Source organism: Aotus nancymaae, unplaced genomic scaffold (assembly GCF_030222135.1).
Source record: "Aotus nancymaae isolate 86718 unplaced genomic scaffold, 86718_ANA_hifiasm-v0.15.2.pri h1tg000008l, whole genome shotgun sequence".
Classification (NCBI taxonomy): Eukaryota; Metazoa; Chordata; class Mammalia; order Primates; family Aotidae; genus Aotus; species Aotus nancymaae.
Genome location: NW_026988419.1, coordinates 52,855,974 through 52,876,293, shown reverse-complemented (window position 1 = coordinate 52,876,293; position 20,320 = coordinate 52,855,974). Strand labels below are relative to the sequence as shown.

At 38.7% G+C, this 20,320-nt stretch overlaps 2 protein-coding genes across 4 annotated transcripts in view; one reads left to right on the top strand and one right to left on the bottom strand.

Annotated features, from left to right (window-relative positions):
* Nucleotides 1–20,320, bottom strand: part of ZNF385B (zinc finger protein 385B) — a 401,366-nt gene that overhangs the window by 233,723 nt on the left and 147,323 nt on the right. The gene's annotated exons all lie outside the window — the stretch shown is intronic.
* Nucleotides 17,092–18,633, top strand: LOC105730341 (hippocampus abundant transcript-like protein 1). Its single transcript, XM_012471455.2, is given in 1 exon segment — nt 17,092–18,633. A coding segment is annotated over 1 exon segment (1,512 nt). The 3' UTR covers nt 18,604–18,633.

Here is a 20,320-nt window from a genome sequence, read left to right as displayed (position 1 = left end):
TTCTTGACCTGGCTAGTAGTTACTTATGTTTGTTAACTTTTTTATAATTAATTAGGGCAAACACTTAGGATTTATAAACTCTTCTCAGCTATGTTATACTTCAATATAAAGCTTACTTAAAATATTCTTCTTTTTTGACTTTCCTTCAATTTCCTCTCACCTTTACTGGTTTTAACTTTAGAATGTTAAATATTAAAATCTAAGATTTTGTTATCTTGAGAGAAAATGTGTTACTCTAATTATTAAAAGTAGTAAGTGATGTTACAGGTGTAAAGCAGTTCACAAATTATCAATCCTTTATCTCAATATTCAGAACCACTCTGTGAGAGGTAAGAAGCACAGAAAATTGTTTTCTAAATATAGATGTAAGAACTGAGACTTAGAGATGGTCAAATTTTGCTCCCCAAGTTCACACATCTAGAATGTGGCAGAATTCAGTCTCACACTTCAATTCTTGATCCCTGGATATTTCTACCATACATGCAGCTGTTTAAAATAATGTGAGAACAGAATAAATTATCTATGACTTAAACAACTGGCTTTTTTTTTTTGAAACTTTTGACTCTAACTAGACTCATTGTGAGTTTTCAAAACTGGCATTGATATTTTCTCCTAAACCTCTTTGTTTTTAAAAATACATAAATTTATTAAGGTCAAGAAAAAAAAGGACATTTTCCATTTATTTTTGTTTTTTTTCACATTAAATAATGTTCATGAACAATGTTTCATATTTTATTTTATTTTATTTATTTATTTTTTGAGACGGAGTTTCGCTCTTGTTACCCAGGCTGGAGTGCAATGGCGCGATCTCGGCTCACCGCAACCTCTGCCTCCTGGGTTTAGGCAATTCTCCTGCCTCAGCCTCCTGCGTAGCTGGGATTACAGGCACATGCCACCGTGCCCAGCTAGTTTTTTGTATTTTTAGTAGAGACAGGGTTTCACCATGTTGACCAGGATGGTCTCGATCTCTTGACCTCGTGATCCACCCACCTCGGCCTCCCAAAGTGCTGGGATTACAGGCATGAGCCACCACACCCGGCCCTTGTTTCATACTTTCTTAGGTACAGTAAAAAATTTCAAATGTGGGTAGAATCCTGTTTTGGATGCTTTCTTAAAACTAAATCATGTTAGCATAGCCAAACTCTTCAGAGACTTTATGTTCTGAAGTTGTTTAGTTCATTTTTCTAGTCTTAGGGAAAGAAAGAATTGTTACTTTCCTTAATAGTGGCTACACAATAAGAAGTATGAAAGAAAAAGAAGTGCTTCACAGTATAGTTAGAGAAATAGACTGAAATACTTTGGTAATAAAATAGTTTTATGACTGTGATCCCTTTGTATAGCTTAAATACTCTTCAATCACTGTAGAATACAATTCTGACCTCCTCACAGTATTTTTAAATTGTATACTTTTGATCACAATGAGTATCAGGACAAAGAGTTTATGTAACTTAATTGACATCTTCTACATTATTAGAAAAAATAATTCAGAGATTTATAAAACTGATCATGTGTTAGCAGTCTCATCTTCGACTATGGAAAATGGTTGCAATTCCATTGTTGATAGTAGTATGTATTGGCACAAACCCTACAGAAGAATGTTTGGCCAGAAGTATTAACTGTTGAAAATGGGCATTCTTTATGGCCCTGTAACTCAATTTATAGGAATTATTCAAAGTAAACAACAAATTATACACCCAAAATCTTGTAAGATTTACATATGAGGATATTTGCTGCAGTATAATTGGTAACAGTAAAGAGATAATATTTGGCTGGGCAAACCAGTAATATTCAAATCATGTCCTCAACCAGTCACTGCTCACTTGTGATGCTACCGAAGGTCATATGTGCACAGATGCCAGGGTCAAGCAAAGGAAAACATTATGCTAAGACTTCCATAATTTTCAATACATGACAGCAGAAGCTGTTCTTGCTGACACCGTTGTCCTGCATCAGTAGGACCTTCTTTTATTTATTATAGTGTTCCTCTTCCCTACCGTCCCCCTTCTGTGACCCTATTCCCTTTCAGCAGATCCAGAATGCAATTTTTGAATTTATGCTCTGCTTCATTTGATGATCTTTCCCGCTATTTCCACATGCAGGGCAAACAGGATTTGCTGAATCTATATGTCCTCCCAGCTTCTTTCTATTTTCTGCTGTTCCTGTTATAACTGCAAAGTAAATACGCTTTTTTTTATTATTATTTTTAAAACTGATCTCTTTTATCCCTTCTTTATGTTTCTTTATGTTCTGATTCCAAAATCTCAGCCATCATTTCCTTGTTCACTTACCACATTCAGATGCCTTTGCCTTCTCACTGTGGTTTAACTCTGTCTCTGAACAAATTTATGTAACAGAATTTAGAATGATTATGGCACAGGCCTATGTAATCTCTTTCCTAGTCACTGGGTTTGTGATAGTTTCACTGAGTTTTTTATTCCTCCTGAATCCAACAAGAAAATAAACCCACTACCCTCCTCCAAGGATTGGGGTCTCCAATCCTCTTATGTATGTATATGATATATAAGTACACACACACACACATTAAAAAAACTGACCTCACTGCCACCACGCCTGGCCTTGAAATGTTTCACAACAACAAACCTGCATTATCTTTATCATTAGAAAACATCCATGTTCATTTTTTTTCTAACCACGACATTGGCAACTTTATCTCAAATGCCCTGAACAAACTGTGTTAAGGGCCTAAGTTTGTTTTTCTCTGTTTTCAGTTTTCCCTGATTCCCTAATTTCATCATCTTTTAGTGCTATTCTCATATTATTTTTTTGTTACTTTAATATGAGAAATGTTATAAATTTAGAGAAAAGTAGTTTTTTCTCATTTCTGGAAGATGGACCTTGGAGCCTTCTAATAATAATGAGCACATACAATTTAGTTTTCAAGACTGAGATTCTGGAAATCTCCCATTTACATTTGCAATCTGCTATCAGGAGCCTCGATTAGCATATCAAAATCATAAAGAATATCAGTGATTACTTCTAACCATTCTCAATGTGTGTTCTGAATAGCCTTTGTGTTCACATGAGAAATAATTCCTGGACATATTTGTACTCACAGTCTAGCTTGTTGGTGAACCACAGTTGGAGTGGTTTTCATTTTATCCTGTTGAGGTAAGCAGTTACATTTTCACTCTCTGGTTAGTAGCAAATAACAAGAAACGCTATCTCCTCAACAAAACAAGAAAGCCTTAGGTTACTTAAACTCACCTTCTAAACTTGTTCCACTTCAAAAAGTTTTTTAAAATATTCATGTGCTACCATTATGTGGTTTAACAAAGAGGAGGGCATTTCCTCTTACTTATATTAATCCATGATTGTCCATAGCCTTATACCGAGTCAATAATTTACACTCACATCTACCTTATTTATGAATGAGGAAGGTAGAAAAAAATAATGGTTGTGCAAATGATGCTTGTCAAATGACATCAGAAGCAACAAGTGAGACAACTAATCAATCTTCCTAACATCATGACATACTGAATCACATTTCCAACATTCATTGGGACTTTGAACAGAAAACACTACCTAGTTCATCCACGATAACCTATTCCCCAAGGGATGTCCAAAGATGCCCAAGGCAACTTACACTCCTCAAGGATTTAGGAAACATACATGAACACTGAATGCAAGTTTACCTTCTGAGCTAAAATTTTGGGCACATTATGTGAAATAGCAATACTGAAAGTAATTTAACATCATTTAAGATAATTTAAAGTGCTTAACTCATTTAAAATAATTACATCTTAACATTGTTATATTGTCTGTATTTTCCTAGTGCTCTTTAGAAAGGACAAAATACTCTGCCTTATACTATAATTTCCCCTTGTCTATATCTAATTGAAGAGCCTTCTATCAAGAAACTTGAAAAATGGGTAATTACTGCTTTGGGGCCTTTCATCAACTATGAACTTGGGAATTAGAGTTTCTGGCCTTGCTTAATGAAAAGTGGCTGAATTAGATTTTCTTCATCTAACAAGTATCACTTTTTTTTTCTTCTGGTAAAAAGTTTCTTAGAGAAGCTCTCTTAATAGCCACTGGCAAAGCCCATAATTCTACTACTGAAACAATGAGATCTATTTTCCAGACCATCAATCTTCATTCTCCAGACAGATACAACTGTTTGAAGAGTTGCAATTACATTATCCCTTGATGCTTCTTCAGCCTCCACATTTGACTGATTCCATAGTTAACAATTAAAAGGCCAAAGGAATTGAAGATTAATTTTTATCTCTAATAATAAAAAGTTCATTGCATTGAATTTCTTGGTATCAGCATCATTGCCCCCCTAATTAAAAGTGCAATAGTTATATAATCATTAGGAAGGAGAAATGGTAGTCAACACCAATCAATGCATGGCCTATAGATGGAGTATAGTAACTGCTATCATCCTGACTCTACAGACAGAACAATTTTTTGCTACCAATTAATAAATGCTATATTTTAAGTGCCCAGCACAGAGTCTGACACACAAAATGCTAAAAAAAAAAAAAAAAAAAAAAAAAAAAAAAAAAAAAAAAAAGTCAGTTCCCTTTTCTGCTTTGCTAGGCTTAGCCTGTGTACCTAAAACTTAGTCAGTCACCCTCTGATGCTAAACATGACACGATTTTGAAAAGCAAACCGTATTTAGCAAAAATAGGCCTGGTAGATTCCTAATAAAAAGTTGATAACCAGGATGGACTACACACACTAGCACATATATGTTCCACATTAGCTGCCATCAGAGGCCAATATGACCCAGTGTAAAGATGATACGGAAGACTCTGAGCCGGCTGCCTTCTATTAATTGAGAAGGGAGTGGAAGCCACCTCCTCTCTATTTTCCTTTCTTTCCTTTCAGCACCACTGCTCTTTTCAGACACATGCTCTCTCATTTTCCCACTTGAATCAAGGGTCATAAAAAACCTTTAGCTAACATGATAGGGTGAGTTGACGAATCCATTTACATAAACAAATTTTATTCCCTTTACCTGATCACTAACCATCAGTTGTTCAAGTTGCTGTGTCCCCTTTAACAGCTGTAATGAGGGTCAGCCTCTCCATAGGTGCTGATTCCACAGGCCTCCATAAGCAGCTCCAGTGTCACTGAGCTGTGGTCTTTGGATTGTTCTTAAAAACAACGATAGGCTGGGCGCAGTGGCTCACGCCTGTAATCTCAGGACTTTAGGAGGCAGAGGTGGGCGGATGACAGGTCAGGAGTTTGAGACCAGCCTGGCCAACATAGCGAAACCCTGTCTCTACTAGAAATACAAAAAATTAGCTGGGTGTGGGAGCGGACACCTGTAATCCCAGCTCCTTGGGAGGCTGAGGTAGGAGAATTACTTGAACCTGGGAGGTGGAGGTTGCAGTGAATCAAGATCATGCCACTGCACTCCAGCCTAGGCAACAGTGTGAGACTCCATCTCAAAACAAACAAAAAACAAAAAATCCACAACAGCAACTAACCTGCTCCATATTGTGAGCTCTGGAGTACTCTGTGGTCTCTATACTCCAAGTGCTTGGCACAGTGCTTATGATGCTATAAAAGTGTGGTGAAATTGACACTGAAAAGAAACATTAGCCTGGAAAAGGGAGGACTTACATTAGAAATTGGTTTGGGGAAAGGAAGCCTGAAGGAGATCTGTGCTGTTTTACACACCATGTTCCTGAGTCTCACCTCCTTCACCTGTAAAGTTAGGTGTTGGGACAGGCAGAAGGGCAAACAATGTGAATGACTGTCCAGCAGGTAGGACAATGGTTTGAGTTTATGATTTAGTATACATTTCCGTGATTCCAAAAGCATGGTTCCCTTAACCTCCTTGCTCCTAAAATCAGGAGAGAAAACCTGAACGCTCTATAAATCTCGGAGAAATCAGCTAAAAACTTATGATATTTATATTTTAACACTAAAAGTTATCTTAATCTACTAAAAACTGAATACCTTTCAACTAAAAAAATGGAAATTTTGTTTAGAAATACATATCTTAGAAAATTGCCTGAATTCTACAACACAGTTCATCTGTGAGCTCCTGAGAATTATTTCACAGCTTTTGTGTGTGTGTCAATTATCTGGAGGCAATTGACTAGCCAAAATTTGTACTTTTTTTTTTTCCTCAAAATATCTTCATATTTTATTTACTTCAGAATTAGTAGGCTAATTTCAGTGTCAGGACTTATCTTCCACAAAATTATCACAGCCATATTTTCAACTCAATGACTTTCTTACCTTCTACTCTGATATTATTTGGCATGACTAAGAGCTGTCAAGAATACCCATGGGTGCTTGAGTGCAGTCTAGTACTAACTGGGAGCCAAACATGGAGGAAATGATCCACGCAACTGGGAAACTCCCCAGGGGGAAGATGACGATTACTAGGTGATCTTTAAAGGAATACTGTGAATTTTCAATCTCTTCCCAATCTGAGAATGGGCTAACTGATAAACATCAACTTGAGGAATCTACATTTTGTAATCTGTCTTTTGGTTCCAGGTCCACAGAGTCATCTGCTATTTCTGATTGTCTTCATTCATATGATAAATGCCAAATTTCTCTATTTTAAAATAGTAAGCATGGACTTTGTTGTATGACTAACTGTCCTGTATTATCAAGCCATATCTCAGTAGCTCCTGCCACATGGATTCTTTCTTATCTCTTAAAAATGTCCCCCCACCCTAGTGAATTATCTAGACTTATCCAGGGGATGAATAAGGAGCTACTATACTATCCCTATGCTCATAGTATATAACATCATAAAGCAGGTATCATGGGAACATTGAGCAGTGACTTAGAGTCAGATCTGGAGTATGATAGCCCTTAGTTCAAGTTGTGACTCTGAAGCACACTAGCTGTGTGGCCAACAAAGTGCCAAAAATTTTCCATACCTTAGTATCTTCATGCATAAAGTAGTGGTAACAATACTACTATCTCACTGGGTTTATGTGAAAATTTAAAATGAAACATGCATGATAGCACAGGGCTAGTAAAAACATTTGTTCAATTGCTAGAAGCTAGTACATTGCTATTATTCATGAGAAAGACACATACTAGAGTCATAGTTAGTTCAAATCATAGCTCTGTCATTCAACTTCTTCATTTATAAGCTAGAGCTGGTACCACCTACCCCATAGATTTGGTTTGAACACATTAGGAAGGTCTTTCTAATCCTCTGGCTATAAAGAGGGACTCTGACTCCGCCAGCTCAGTTTCTGTCCCCTTCCTGCCCCCAAGGAGAGTTTTGTTGCCTGGCAAGTTTTCTAGGACTTCTGTGGTCTAGAGATGAAAGAAAGAGGGAAGAGTAGAAAGAAGGGAGGTATATGAGTTAGAGGTGGGGAGGGGCTTGGGGATGATGAGAGAAAAGAGGCCTGAGGAGTTAAGGGATGTACACAGAAGTTAAGAGAAGTACAAAGTTGGGGGAGGGGGGTTATGGATCATTTTCAGAATATTCAAGGAAAGCAAGTAAAAACCTTTACTTTTAAAAAGAGCTTCCGGGCTCAGTGGTGCCCATCTGAAATCCCAGCTACTCAGGAGGCTGAGGTGAGAGGATCCTTTGAGCCCAGGAGTTCAATACCAGCCTGGGCAACACAGTGAGATTACTCCCTAACCCCATCCTGTCCCCGCCACCAAAAAAAAAAAAAAAAAAAAAAAGAAAAAAAAGAAAGAAGAAAGACAAGCCTTTCATTGTTGAACTATGTTCTTTGAGTGCCAATGCTCTGAGGCTGTGCCAAATGTGTCCTGGATGCTACTGGGCAATAAGTGTTAAAGGCAGAAGACTTCTGCTGTTCATGGCACAGAAATGTCATAGGACACTTAACATGGACTGTCCAGCATTTTTTGAGAATACAATACATTGTTATTAATTATAGTTACCATGTCGTACAATAGGTCTCTTGAATTTCTTCCTCCTCCGTAACTGAAATTTTGTATCCTTTGATCAACATCTTCCTACCAATTGCCCTGGCCCCTGGCAACCATGATAAATACATACAATTTTATCTGTCAAATTTTTTTTAAAAACTAGATTTTAAAAATATATTATTTTATCATTCTGAATTCTTGCATTTGTTGTAACCATTAACCTAAAGAGATATGTTGAATATTAGTCTGTGAAGGGAACTCTTCCTGGGCTTTTGGTGATGAGGAGATGTGTATGACATTGCCTGCAACCTCAGTTAGATCTGTACTTACAGGATGATATGTTAATAATTATACTTCAGTGCGCAATAAAATAAATACAATTTAAAAATTAAATGTTATAGGAAATCCAGACTGCCATGGGAACAGAGTCTACTTAATTTCCTAGGAGTGTGGCTATCGGAGGGAATACCTTTAGGACTCTAACACTCTGGGCATGGTGAGGCAGATAAACAGTCTGCCTGTGGTTATGACAAGGAAGAAAGGCTTTTCAGGTAACAGCTGAGAACCAAAGAAGTAGGTGATGATGGAGGAGGCTCCTAGTGAGAACTGCCACAGCATATGCATCTCTATATGGACTTAAGAATGGAGCTGGAAAGAACCTGAAGCTTTGCAGACACTGAGTCCAGCACCAGGATAACATCACTTAAGTGAAGGACAGAGCACTAATGGCCCTCATGGAGAACAGGGCATGGAGGGAGCAAGAACTTCTGCGTACATCCCTTAACTCCTCAGGCCTCTTTTCTCTCATCCAACTTCAGGAGCAAGAACTTGGGAGAGAAAAGGAAGAGAACATGGAAAACAAGAGTGCAGGAGAAGGGAAGGCAAGCTTCTTGGTCTACATGACCATGGCAGTGAAGCTCTATGCAATGCATATGTTCCATTCGCCCTTCTAGACCTAATATTCTCCCATTCTTCACCCTGTACTGTGCCTAGGAGACTGACCTTTGTGGACTACATCAGTGCCTCCTTTCTGCTCTGGTTTCTGGTTGAGTTCCATTAATGTTAGCCACTAGCAAAAGACAGGACTACATGAAGAACAGCGTGAGGACAGAGGTAGGGGTAGGGGTGTAGGGGTGTGTGTGCGTGTGTGTGTGTGTGTGTGCGCGTGCATATTTGTTTATTTTTATCTCAGACTTTGTTTGGTTCTACACTTTCCTGATGTCAGTAAAGTGGCTTTATCCTTTTTCGGAAGACAGCAGCTCCTTACCTGTTGGTTGCCTCTCTCCTATGGCTAAAGCTCTCTTTGTCTTCTAATAACTTCAGAGTATAGGAACATTGATTCCAGCATTGCTAATCTCTGGTTCTTCACTTTTCCATTGGTTCTCTTAACCTTGCCCATATCTTAGAAAATATTACCTTCATTAAACTATCTTTAATTACTCTACTTGAATATACCATCTGCTGCCTGCCCAGGCACCAACTGATAGACCCAGGCAAGATGATAATGGCACAGTGAGAAGCATTGCTTCCTAGAGATGACAGGGTGCGGGGAAGAGAGAGAGCTGAGACACTGGACTGATGATATATGCATTGCTTAGAGCTTCACTGCCATGCTCATGTAGACCAATAAGCTTGCCTTCTCTTCTCCTGCACTCTTGTGGGTTAAAAATGCTTATTATCTTCATGTGATTTCAGAGTTAGCTTCATGGTAACATGATCTACTTGTACATTAGTCCCTTAGTATAAGTAGGGATTGGTTCCAGGACCATCAGCATCTGCACATACTCAAGTCTCACAGTTGGCCCTGCAGAAGCTGTGTATAAGGAAAGTTGGTCCTCCTCATATGCAGGTTTTGTATCCCATTAATACTATATTTTGATCTGCATTTGGTTGGAAAAAGCCATGTGTAAGTGGACTGTGCAGTTAAAAATCATGCTGTTCAAGGGTCAGTTGTAATTATGTTCAACTGCTGATTTTTGAAAAATAAGGCAGTATTCTGCAGGACTATATTATTCTAAGAATGAGTTGATGTGCAGTGTTGTACAATAGAAAAAAATTTAGGTTCAAATTCCACTTTCATCACTTACTATGTCAAGTCACTTCATTTTTCTATGCCTAGATTTTCTCATCTGAAAGATGGGATCACACCTTCTGCACAAGATTCTTATGAAATTAAATGAAATCATTCTTGCTTACTGTACATCCTTAACAAATGAGTTGTAATTGTTACTCTTGCACTTCATCAAATCCTTTTCTGCCACAAGTCTCAGTTTAAGAATTCTTACAAGATTGTGGTTTTATCAAAGGTGCTTGAATCTGGGTGAACTCTGTTTCCTGAGCACTGACTTAGATCTAGAGGAAGGTGAAGATGACTCTGATCAACTCCACCTGCACCTATCTTGCTGGCAGGGAGGTGTGGGGAAGGCTCCAGAAATCAGCACCTCTGTCATGTTTCCCTGTGGTGAAAAATGAGTTCTGAGGTGTTTTTCCTTTTTGGAAATACATTCCAAATCACATCAATTTGTGCTACATGCCACATCTTAAATCTCTAAGTTATTAATCAATTAAAGTCCTAAGAATTAATCTTGTAATTCTAATAAACTAGTCATCCAGAACTTTCAAACCCTAATATCGCTCAAAAGTTCATTTTCAAAATCTTATCCTTTTAATCGTTTATGTTACAGTGAACATTGCTGAGAAATTTGCTCTAGATCTGCTCTGCTAAAAAATGAAATATAAGCCACAGAGAATATCTTTATGAACAAATACCTAAATGCCAGTTTTGTTCTTCATTATGTTAAGCATCCTGTATGCCACAATGTTTTTACCATTGTTATCATTACCATTTCATTCTCTCATTATGAGTGATCTAGATCTGGGGAAATTCTGAGAACAAACACACACAGAAACTCACATCCTGATGAAGCTTGCATCCTAAATACAAAGTGAATAGCAGCTCAAGGAATTTATTTTCCTCATCTCATATCTCTGCTTACTAAAAAGTGATGAAGTTTCAATGAGTCTAGTGTTGCCAGATAAAATACCGAATGTCCAACTAAATGTGAATTTCAGAGCAAAAACAATAATTTTTCATTATATCATATATATTGGACCTTATGAGAGGTATTCATTTGACATATTTAAACTAAAAATTATTTTTGTTTATCTGAAATTCAAATTTAACTGGATACTTGTTTTTAAAATTTATTTTAAAGTTTATTTTTTAAATATTTAAAAAATTATGAATACATAATAGTTGTACATACTTATGGGGTACATGTGATGTTTCAATACAAGCATACAACATGTAATGATCAAATCAGGCTAACTTGGGTATCCATCACCTCAAGCATTCATTGTTTCTTTGTGATAGGAACATTCCAATTCCACTCTTTTAGTTATTTTGAAATATGCAATAAATTATTGTTAACCGTAGTCACCTTATTGTACTATCATAACACTACATCTTATTCCTTCTCTCTAATTCTATTTGTATATGCACTCACCACATCCCCTTCTTACCCTTCTACTCCTGGCCTCTGGTGACTCATCATTCTGGTATCTCCAAATGCTAAAGGGGTCACTGTTCTGCTCCCTGCTTGCTGAGTCACTTTGTACACATAATTTAGCTTTCCTGGACCTCAGTTTGCTCATATATAAAGTGAAGGATCTGGCGCAAGAGACATTTAAGGTCTCTCATAGCTCCCTGGCTCCAGTTCTTCCCCAAGCAAAATATCTTGTCACCACACGCATCCTTCTCTCTCCTCCTTTCTCTACATGGACTTTAAAACTGGCTGTTCATTACTGCTTCAATCCCTTCTTTCCTCAGTATCCCTTATAGATAATCTTGCTGTGACCCCCCCAACCCCATGACCCCATGTCAGTTGATTCGCCCAAGGCTATTAGATTAATGATAAATGACCTATATTTGAGTAGCACTTTACATTCACACAGTGCTTTCACATGTATTACTGCACTTTGATATGCCAATTTCCTCTATTTCACTCAGAAGCTGGTTGCTAAAGTTGTCTTTCATGCCATTGTGTAAATAATGTTTCTCATCCACCTCTCCAAATATTAGCAACCTTCTGAGACATTGATCTTCTCTCAATTAAAACAAGTCTGCTCTCATTGGTGAAGTTTTCGCAGGGATCCGGATTCATTACTCCTCCATGATTAGCGCCTCTCCCTTAGTGCTTGCTGGAGCTTCCTCCTAGACTATTCTGTTCACAGGAGCAAGTACTTGCCTCCTCTTGGGACAGGCCCTGTCATTTCATCATCCAACTCCAGTACCCTGAGGGGCCAGCCCACTGCAACCTGGGGGACCTCATAGACCCCAGCTATTTGATGTGGTCCCTGCACCAGCAGTGTCCATCTCCTGGAAGCTTGTTAGAAAATACAGTCTTGGACTTCACTCAAGAACTGTTAAATCAGAGCTTGCCTTTTTAAGTTTGAGAAGCACTGACTTAGAACACTTATAGTTGGGCACAATTTTTTCATATTTTTCTAAGAGATCAGAAGTATACCATTTGGTCTACATTTATTAGACTATCCCAGGAGAAATGGTTCCTAACCTTGTTTCTACCAACTAGCAGGATAATGCACACTCACTTAAAGAAGAGAGGCTCACTTATGTTAGCAATCCTCATCCAACCCACCACATATGTTCCTTTTGTGAGTCACACTCTTTTAGTATCAGGGAGGATGCTGAATGACTGCAGGGAGAAGGAGGCAGAAACATGGCCACCATGTCTCAATATCTGCAACACTATTCTCTACATGCATGAATAGGGAAATATGAATTATGATCTTCTATTCCTTACTGGCTGTCTGATAGGGCCAAATAAATCGACCCAATATAAAAATGGAGAGAATAATGCAATAAGAAATTATTCTGACACATAAAATGTTTAAAGAATAACTTAAAAACACTTATTTCGAAGTTCTCAGAGCTTGATAACTAATAAAAACAATCCAGAGTTTCACTGACTGTGTTTTTGTTTTTTTTTTGCATTTGTTTTCTGCCCCACGGAGCTGTTCCTGAAACTTATAAACATGTAACCTCATTCAAAATACTTTTTGTGAAATAATCACAGTTACAAACAGATTGACAGAGTCAAGAAAGCAATAACTTCCTGTCTTGGTAAATTAGACATTTGGTCCCTCCATCTCCTTCAGACCCAGGGGACAAAGTCAAGCAAATGTGAAATAATCAGGTGTTTATCTGATTGTAATATTAATCTTTGGATCTTATACAAAAAGACAGAAAAAGAATTCTGCTCTAGACTAAATCTTTAAATAACTCAAGTTTGCAGAGTCAAAAATAAAAACACATTTTTTTCTTACAGTCAGAACAATGTCATCAAAAGTACGTTTGTGCCAATTGTATATGAAATTGTGCCAACTGTATATGAAACCTGAAAATACTAATATATAATTAATAGACTCATTTATCTTCAAATATAGAACTTTGTTTTTGACTACATGTTAGAAATGGGGAAACATTTCTTAAAGATTTAAATTTATTATTGTTATTAAATTCTAAACAGGAGTTTACCACATATCATTGTTAACTCATAACTAAATTAACCTGATAACCAATTCATAGCCATGTAGATTGTTTATCATGTATATCTTCAATACTGTAATTCATTCAATAGAGTTATACAGTTAGGACAATGAAACTGATATCCTTAGAACTGGTAGAGAGATGACACATGTAGAATTTGGAATAGCCCTCAGCTTAGCTGCATTAACACTTTTTTTTTCACTGTGGATTTCTATCACTAAACTTAGCTAGCTGTGTAACTATTAGTCACTAATTCCAGCAAATTATGAAATCCAATTGTAAAATATACTTAAATTAGTTAAGAGAAAATACAAAATTGCCTATAAACTGACATTTTGAAGTTAATAGACACCCTACTGAGCGTGTTGACGTACAGCCACGCTGTTTCAACAGCAGAAATTGAATATAATATTCTAGGAATGAAAAGGGATTGGATTTTGAGGCTTTAAAATATAGTTGCAGGCTTTTGAAAGAAGACATCTGGGCAGGGCAAAGTGGCTCATGCTTTTAATCCCAGCACTTTGGGAGGTCAAGGTGGGCAGATCATTTGAGGTCAGGAGTTCAAGACCAGCCTGGCCAACACAGCAAAACCCTGTCTCTACTAAAAAATACAAAAATTAGTTGGTGTGATGGTGTGGGCCTGCAGTCCCAGCTACTCTAGAGGCTGAGGCAGGAGAATCTCTTGAACCTGGGAGGTGGAAGTTGCAGGGAGCTGAGATCGCACCACTGCACTCCAGCCTGGGTGACAGAGTAAGACTCCATCTCAACAATAACAATAAAAAAAGAAGACATCTGTGAGCTTCGGTTTCTCTTCTTACCCTCTGATGCATTCTATCTATCTTATAAAAATGGTTTTCTCTATATTTCCTTAGTGTCATACTTATATGTGGTGAATTTGGGTTGGTAAACTGTGTTAGAATATGATGCCCTTGAGATTACAACTACAGTTATGATACTGTCATAGATCAGGGAGTTTTACTGTACTTCATTGACGGTACTGCTAATTAGGGTGACCATATAATTTATCACACAACCAGGGACATTTTAGGTAGTAGGAAGAAATGCTACTAATAATTATACCTACTTAAATCATATTTAAAAATTAACTCAAAATGGATCAAAAACCTAAATGTAAGAACTAAAACTACAAGACTATTATAAGAAAACATAAGGGTACATTTTCATGAGTGTTCGAATTTGGTAAAGGATTTTTAGATATGATACTAAAAATATGAGCAACAAAATAAAGAAATAGATAAACTGGACTTCATCAAAACTAAACAATTTTGTGCCTCAAATGACACCATCAAGAAAGTGAAAAGACAATTCACAGAATGGGAAAAAATATTTTTAAATTATATAACTGAAAGAAACATATCTAGAATAAAGATATTATATATTTATTATAACTCAAGAATAAAAAAAGTACAATTAGAAAATGGGAGACAGATTTAAATAGATATTTCCCCAAGGAAGATATATAAAAGGCCAATAAGCACATTTTAAAAATGCTTGACGTGATTAGTCATCAGGGAAACGGAAGTCAAAACCACAATGGAACTTTACACCAACTAAGATGGCCACAATTAGTAAGTCAAATAATAAGTATTCATGAGAACATAGAGAATTGAAATCCTCATGCATGCTACTGTGAATGCAAAATGATATAGCCATAGAAACACACAAAAGCTTGTACACAGTTGTTTACAGCAGCGTTATCCATAACAGCCAAAATGTAGAAACAACCCAAATATCAACCAACAGACAAGTGAATAAATAAAATGTGGTATATGTATGCAATGGAATATTATTCAGCCATAAAAAGGAATGGTGTGTGGACACATGCCACAACATGGCTAGGCCTTATAAACCTTATGCTAAGTGAAAGAAGTCAGTCACAAAAGACCAGACACTATTAATCTATTTATATGAAAGTCCAGAATAGGAAAATTTATAGAAACAGAAAGGAGATGAGTGATTCCTTAGCACTGAAGGTATTGTGGGAAATGTAGACAGGGGGATAAGCAGGTAGTAGCTAAAAGGTACAGGGTTTCTTTTTGAGGTTATGATAATATTCTAAAAGTTACGGTGGTTATGGTTGCATGTATCTGCAAATATACTAAAAACCACTGAATTGTATGTCATGTAAATTATATTTCACTAAATCTGTTTAACAAGAAAATAAATTATATTGGGATACTAGGTACCAACTAGGACTATCCTAGACAAATTTGGGCGCATTTTGACTCACCTCCAACCTCACCCAAGATTCTGGCCAACTACTTTCTACTCTTCTGGAGAAGGACTGGTAGTGAGAAAATCTGACCAGTTCTAATGGCTATACTGATAATTGTTTTGAAAGCGCAAGTAAAACAATATATCCTAATGAAGTGGCTAGGAAAATGTCTCCAAAGGAGAAGAAATCATTCACAGTCATTTAGTGATACTCCCGTGCACAGTAGCCCCTTGGCTACTTTCAATACGCCTATGAGCAGCACTGGCCCACCTAACAGGTAGCTTAAGCATGTGCTTAGAGTACACACAAATCCAGGTTTGGTTTTAACAAACTTTTCAAGAACTTTGCATTTAAAAAACTATAGAAAGAAGCTATTTTCATATCTACATATGTATTACACATCACCACCTGAAATCCAACAGAACTCAACATTGATATACTGGATTCGGAAAGCTTAGTATGACTCTTATTTTAATTATAATATTCTCAATGCTGGGACCCTCTACCATTCTTAATTCAGCCCCGGAAAGTAGGAAAGGGGCAACGATAGTCAAACAACAATGCCGAAGCTTGGCACAGCCACAGACAGAAGGGTCACAGGAAGGACCAGTGATAATCAAATACCAAAATAACATTCCCATTCCCTAGTTTCTCTCAGTGTAAGACGTTGGTATTTTCCAGAGACCTTCAGGGTGTGGGAGCCTCCAGTTAACTAGGATTAAGTGCCCTCATCCCCTTGAAGTCTGATTTAATTTTGCTTATGAAAGTAAGCCTATGTGTGTTTTTTGCTTTGGACAGCTGATTTTGTAGAGTAAAATTCATACTCAGTCCACTGCCCATGTCCAGCTCACTATGACTGTGAGAGATATAGTTTAGCTTTGTGTTCCCACCCAAATCCTATCTTGAATTGTATTCCCCAGCTATTAAGGGAGGAGCCTGATGTTCAGAAGTGATTAGATTATAGGGGCTGTCTCCCCATTACTGTTCTCATGATAGTGAGTGACTTCTCATGAGATCTGATGGTTTTATAAATGGTAGTTTTTCCTGTGCTGTCATACACTTCTCCTTCCTGTTGCCTTGCAAAGAAGGTGCCTTGCTTCCCCTTTGCCTTCCACCATAATTGTAAGTTTCCTGAGGCCTACCCAGACACGCTGAACTGTGAGTCAATTAAACCTCTTTGCTTTATAAATTACACAGTCTCAGGCAGTTCTTACAGCAGTGTGAGAATGGACTACTACAGTAAGCTAAGCCTTTTGGCTTTCTCCACAGTCCAAATGGAGATTAAAATAGAAGATCCCGGGCGCCGCCGCTGGCGCCGCCGCCTGACCCACAGGCCGCCGCAGGCCACAGAGCCCATGAGGGCTCGGGCACCGCCGCCGCCTCTGCGGCGTCGCCGTCGTCCCAGAGCGCCCCGGGCTGGCGCGGGCATGGCCGCGGCATGAGCGTGGAGCCGCCGCCGGAGCCAGAGGAGAAGGCGGCGTCGGAGCCCGAAGAGGGAGCCATGCCGGAGAAGCGCGCGGGCTCGCAGGCCACTGGCAGCAGCTGGCCATAAGGCTTTGGCCGACCAAGTGTGTACCATGCTGCTATTGTCATCTTCCTTGAATTCTTTGCGTGGGGCCTGTTGACAACTCCAATGTTGACTGTTCTACATGAAACATTTCTTCAACACACATTCCTCATGAATGGTCTCATTCAAGGTGTAAAGGGCCTGCTCTCTTTTTTGAGTGCCCCACTCATAGGTGCCCTGTCTGATGTGTGGGGGAGGAAGCCCTTTCTCCTCGGCACTGTATTCTTTACCTGCTTCCCAATCCCACTGATGAGGATCAGCCCATGGTGGTATTTTGCGATGATTTCTGTGTCTGGAGTCTTCTCGGTCACGTTCTCTGTTATATTTGCCTATGTAGCTGATGTCACTCAGGAGCACGGGTGAAGTACAGCTTATGGATGGGTCTCAGCCACCTTTGCGGCTAGTCTCGTCAGCAGCCCAGCCATTGGAGCATATCTTTCTGCCAGTTACGGAGACAGCCTCGTTGTGCTGGTGGCCACAGTGGTGGCTCTTCTGGACATCTGCTTCATCTTAGTGGCTGTTCCAGAATCTCTGCCTGAGAAAATGAGACCAGTTTCTTGGGGAGCTCAGATTTCTTGGAAACAAGCAGATCTTTTTGCGTCATTGAAGAAAGTTGGAAAAGATTCTACTGTGTTACTAATCTGCATCACCGTGTTTCTTTCATACCTTCCTGAAGCTGGACAGTATTCAAGTTTTTTTCTTTATCTCAGGCAGGTCATAGGTTTTGGATCTGTTAAAATTGCAGCATTCATAGCTATGGTAGGAATTCTGTCTATTGTGGCTCATACAGTCTTTCTTAGCATCTTGATGAGATCATTAGGAAATAAGAATACTGTCCTCCTTGGCTTAGGCTTCCAGATGCTCCAGTTAGCCTGGTACGGTTTTGGATCGCAGGCCTGGATGATGTGGGCAGCAGGGACTGTGGCCGCCATGTCTAGCATCACGTTTCCGGCCATCAGTGCCCTCGTCTCTCAGAATGCAGAGTCAGATCAGCAAGGAGTTGCCCAGGGGATCATAATTGGAATAAGAGGACTATGCAATGGCCTGGGGCCAGCACTGTATGGCTTCATATTCTACATGTTCCATGTGGAACTGACTGAGTTGGGCCCAAAATTGAATTCTAACAATGTTCCCCTGCAGGGAGCTGTCATCCCAGGCCTGCCATTTTTATTTGGGGCATGTATCGTTCTTATGTCTTTTCTGGTTGCCTTATTCATTCCTGAGTACAGTAAAGCCAGTGGAGTTCAAAAACGCAGTAACAGTGGCAGCCTGACCAACACCCCAGAACGGGGCAGTGATGAGGACATTGAGCCACTGCTGCAAGACAGCAGCATCTGGGAACTCTCATTTGAGGAGCCTGGGAATCAGTGCACCGAGCTGTAAACTTGGCAGAAAGTGGGATTCTGCATATGCCATCTCTGAGAACCATGGAGGAAGCCACACCACCTGGTGACTTCATGGTGCTTGATGGGAGACGCCAGCGGCATCCTTCAGGGCCAAGTGTGATTAAATACCATGTCCATATTCTGCTCTTCCTCCTCCAGATTTTTTGTTTGTTTTGTTTTTCCCTCTTACATTCTTTTTTTTCCCCCCCGGTTTGTACGTTAGAATAAGGTAAGATTTGAAATACTTCCCTGCAAATAATGTGCAACCCTCAAGGTAAAACTCAAATAGAAAAAGTCATCTCTCTGGTAGAAAGGATGGCTTTCCTGTAATGACTGTGGAGTTAGAGTGACAGCAATCTTTCTATGCCCTTTTCAGCCAAAGGTGCAGAACTATGATGAGTCTGCCATCTCTGGCAAGATTTCAGGTAAAGAATTCCTTCTTAATTTCTACCTTTCTGTTTCTCTGAATCAAGCCCATATGTGTTTACAAGTGGCCACTCTTAAGAGTCACTCAGTATCAGGGATCTATTGTCTTTGTTCAAAGGTCAAATAAAAACCTAGTCTCCTTTTATTCTCTCTACTTCCTATTCTTGTCTAGAATGAAACTCATATATATATATATATATATATATATATATATATATATATACACATACATACACACACACACACACACACTTCTGGACATGAATAATATTGAATAATAATACCTTTACTAGATGAAAGAAATTTTTTTTTTTTTTTTTTTTGAGACAGAGTTTTGCTCTTGTTACCCAGGCTGGAGTGCAATGGCGCGATCTTGGCTCACCGCAACCTCCGCCTCCTGGGTTCAGGCAATTCTCCTGCCTCAGCCTCCTGAGTAGCTGGGATTACAGGCACGCACCACCATGCCCAGCTAATTTTTTGTATTAGTAGAGATGGGGTTTCACCATGTTGACCAGGATGGTCTCGATCTCTTGACCTCGTGATCCACCCGCCTCGGCCTCCCAAAGTGCTGGGATTACAGGCTTGAGCCACCGCACCCGGCCGAAAGAAATTTTTATTGCACACTTAAATCATGTAAAACTCACAACTCAGATTCCTTAACCTCGTGTCCTGGTTAGGTCCAAGGTGATTTTACAGAAGAAAAAAAACACTCAAGCATTCTAGTGGCAACATAGGAATTGTAGGCTGCTTCTAAGAAAGTTTTTAACAATTTGGAAATTCCTAAATGAAGATGAGAGTTAGTAACTGGATACAAGTGAAGTTTATATCCACGTTCAGACTCAGGCATTATTATGAGTCATTATTACTTCTTCCCATGTCTTCCAGTCCTACTTCTCAAAGTTTTTCTCATCCATCACACTCCTGCCTTAACTGCTCTGTAATGTGTATTTGTTTTCAATTCATCTTTATTTCAATCTAATTGTCTGACTTTTGAATCGCATGGGAATATGCTAAGTTCCTTTCTAAAATATGGTTTTATGAAGCTGAGTTTCACGATAAGTGTCTTGCTAATTTTTGAGATGTTTTATGGATTAAGAAAACTTTACAGATTTATATGTATTTTGCTGCACCAGTAAATGGACCATTAACTAGGGCCCACCTTTAACAGCACTCCTTTGAAAGTTTTATAGGTATGAAATATATGTAGATATTTGTAAAGGGTTTTAATTTTTTTCGATGGGGTGCTGTGTAAATCTTGTATTTATAAATGTAATGAAGGTATTGACAGA